Source organism: Sinocyclocheilus anshuiensis, unplaced genomic scaffold, assembly GCF_001515605.1.
Source record: "Sinocyclocheilus anshuiensis isolate Anshui unplaced genomic scaffold, SAMN03320099.WGS_v1.1 scaffold2109, whole genome shotgun sequence".
In the NCBI taxonomy this organism is placed as follows: domain Eukaryota; kingdom Metazoa; phylum Chordata; class Actinopteri; order Cypriniformes; family Cyprinidae; genus Sinocyclocheilus; species Sinocyclocheilus anshuiensis.
Window position 1 is genome coordinate 141,345 of NW_015552709.1, and position 1,821 is coordinate 143,165.

The 1,821-nt window shown below is 35.5% G+C and overlaps 1 protein-coding gene across 1 annotated transcript in view; it reads left to right on the forward strand.

Moving 5' to 3' along the window:
* LOC107667773 (syndetin-like) overlaps window positions 1-1,821 on the forward strand; it is a 142,524-nt gene that overhangs the window by 35,963 nt on the left and 104,740 nt on the right. The window contains exon 10 of the mRNA XM_016459498.1: window positions 1,394-1,436. Within this exon, the coding sequence (XP_016314984.1) occupies window positions 1,394-1,436 (43 nt within the window). The remainder of the gene's footprint in view (window positions 1-1,393; window positions 1,437-1,821) is intronic.

Here is a 1,821-nt window from a genome sequence, read left to right on the forward strand (position 1 = left end):
TATGTATATGTATGTATATATATGTATGTATATGTATGTATATATATGTATGTATATGTATGTATATATATGTATGTATATGTATGTATATATATGTATGTATATGTATGTATATATATGTATGTATATGTATGTATATATATGTATGTATATGTATGTATATGTATATATGTATGTGTATATATGTATATATGTATGTGTATATGTATATATATATATATAGGTGTATATATAAATTATTATTATTTATTTTTTGAAACAAGAACTTTAGCAAATATAAATGTTTATTATTTATTTATTTATTTAGTGAAATTGTTGGTAGGACAAGCACAAATCTAAAATACTGTCTCAAATGAGCAAACAGAAAAATTCCTTAAGCCACCTTTCAGTATCTCTGACAAATGACAGATTAAAAGTATTAATTTCCAATGCAGAAAATAACAGGAGCTACATGGAGTTCTGACCATATGTGTTGTTTATCGACACAGACCATACACGACAGTCAGACCGGATGTAATGTATTCAAATGAAAACTGAATGTGATGTGAGAATTACCAATATTACACTAAACCGTTAATCCTTAAACACTCTTTCTGTAAAATATGCACTTATGAATAATTATGTTCAAAAGAATCATTTTATTACCATTTATTTGCATTAATTAGCTCTAAAAAAACCTACATGCATTTCTTTCAAACATATTGGCGGTCATTTGTTTTGTGTGGATATATTTATACATTCATTATTCATTCAATTTATCATGGTGATTAAACAGGGTAACGGCTGCTTCATGACCAGTTTGAAAGTTCCACTGTGCGACTACAATTAGGGCCGAAATGTGACAAACGTACATGAATGTTGGAGATAGTGGAAAGGCAGCTTTACTGTTGAGTTCCCCAAGAAAGACATCTGATTGGTGTGTGATTGACGTGACCCTAAAACAGCCTTATTATTCTTGGCTTTCGTAAAACAGACTAGTCATTTTTTTTCCTCCCTCATTCAGAAAACCCACTGACTAGTTTAGCACGCCCCTCTCGACACTAACAACACACATCAGTCTTGTTCCAGCTGCACAAGATAAGCAAGAAGCCACGCTCGGTAAAAATACACCCCTGTTTTTCAAATGTCAGTGCCTGTTTTTTTCCACAGAAATGTCACCGTCTGTGAGGCTGGTTTTGTGTTGTTTAGTGCTCTCTCGCTCCGACGGCCCATTTCTGGAAAGCTAGCTGTTTTTCCTCCCAACATGTTGGTATAATGTTTTTGGTGGTTTGTGTTACTCTGCAAACAGAATACAATGGTTATTCGTGCTTCACAATGAACCAACATTTCTGTTGTTTTGTATTCCTATTCACTGTTCGCCTCCCTTGTCTCTCTTTTTTTTTTTCTTCCTCAGTGAATTGAATTCCAAACTGCAAGACACTCTGGAGCAAATCGAGGTATGTGACTTCTTTTTCGTTTTTGTCCTTAGGCAAAGGACGAGAATCTAGGATGGTGAACTTCTTCTTCATCGTATCAGACATTCAATCTCAGATCACCCTATTCCCTTCAGAAACACTCACGCACCCTTGACAGATTTAACAACAGCAGTTGCCCTGATGTAGTTCCTCAACATTATATGTATTAAACAGATCGGAAGGAACACTTGACCATGCGTTTGTATGTCTAACAGTGGCGCTTAGGGTGTCAGTCTGCCAGCGTTTGGTCTCTCAAGCCCAGAGGCAGATGGACTGTGTTTTATTAAATAAATTGCTGTCTTTCAAGACTTGGTAGCTTCATTCAAGCTTATACTGCCACAAAACACACACCCCCCCCCCCCCCCCC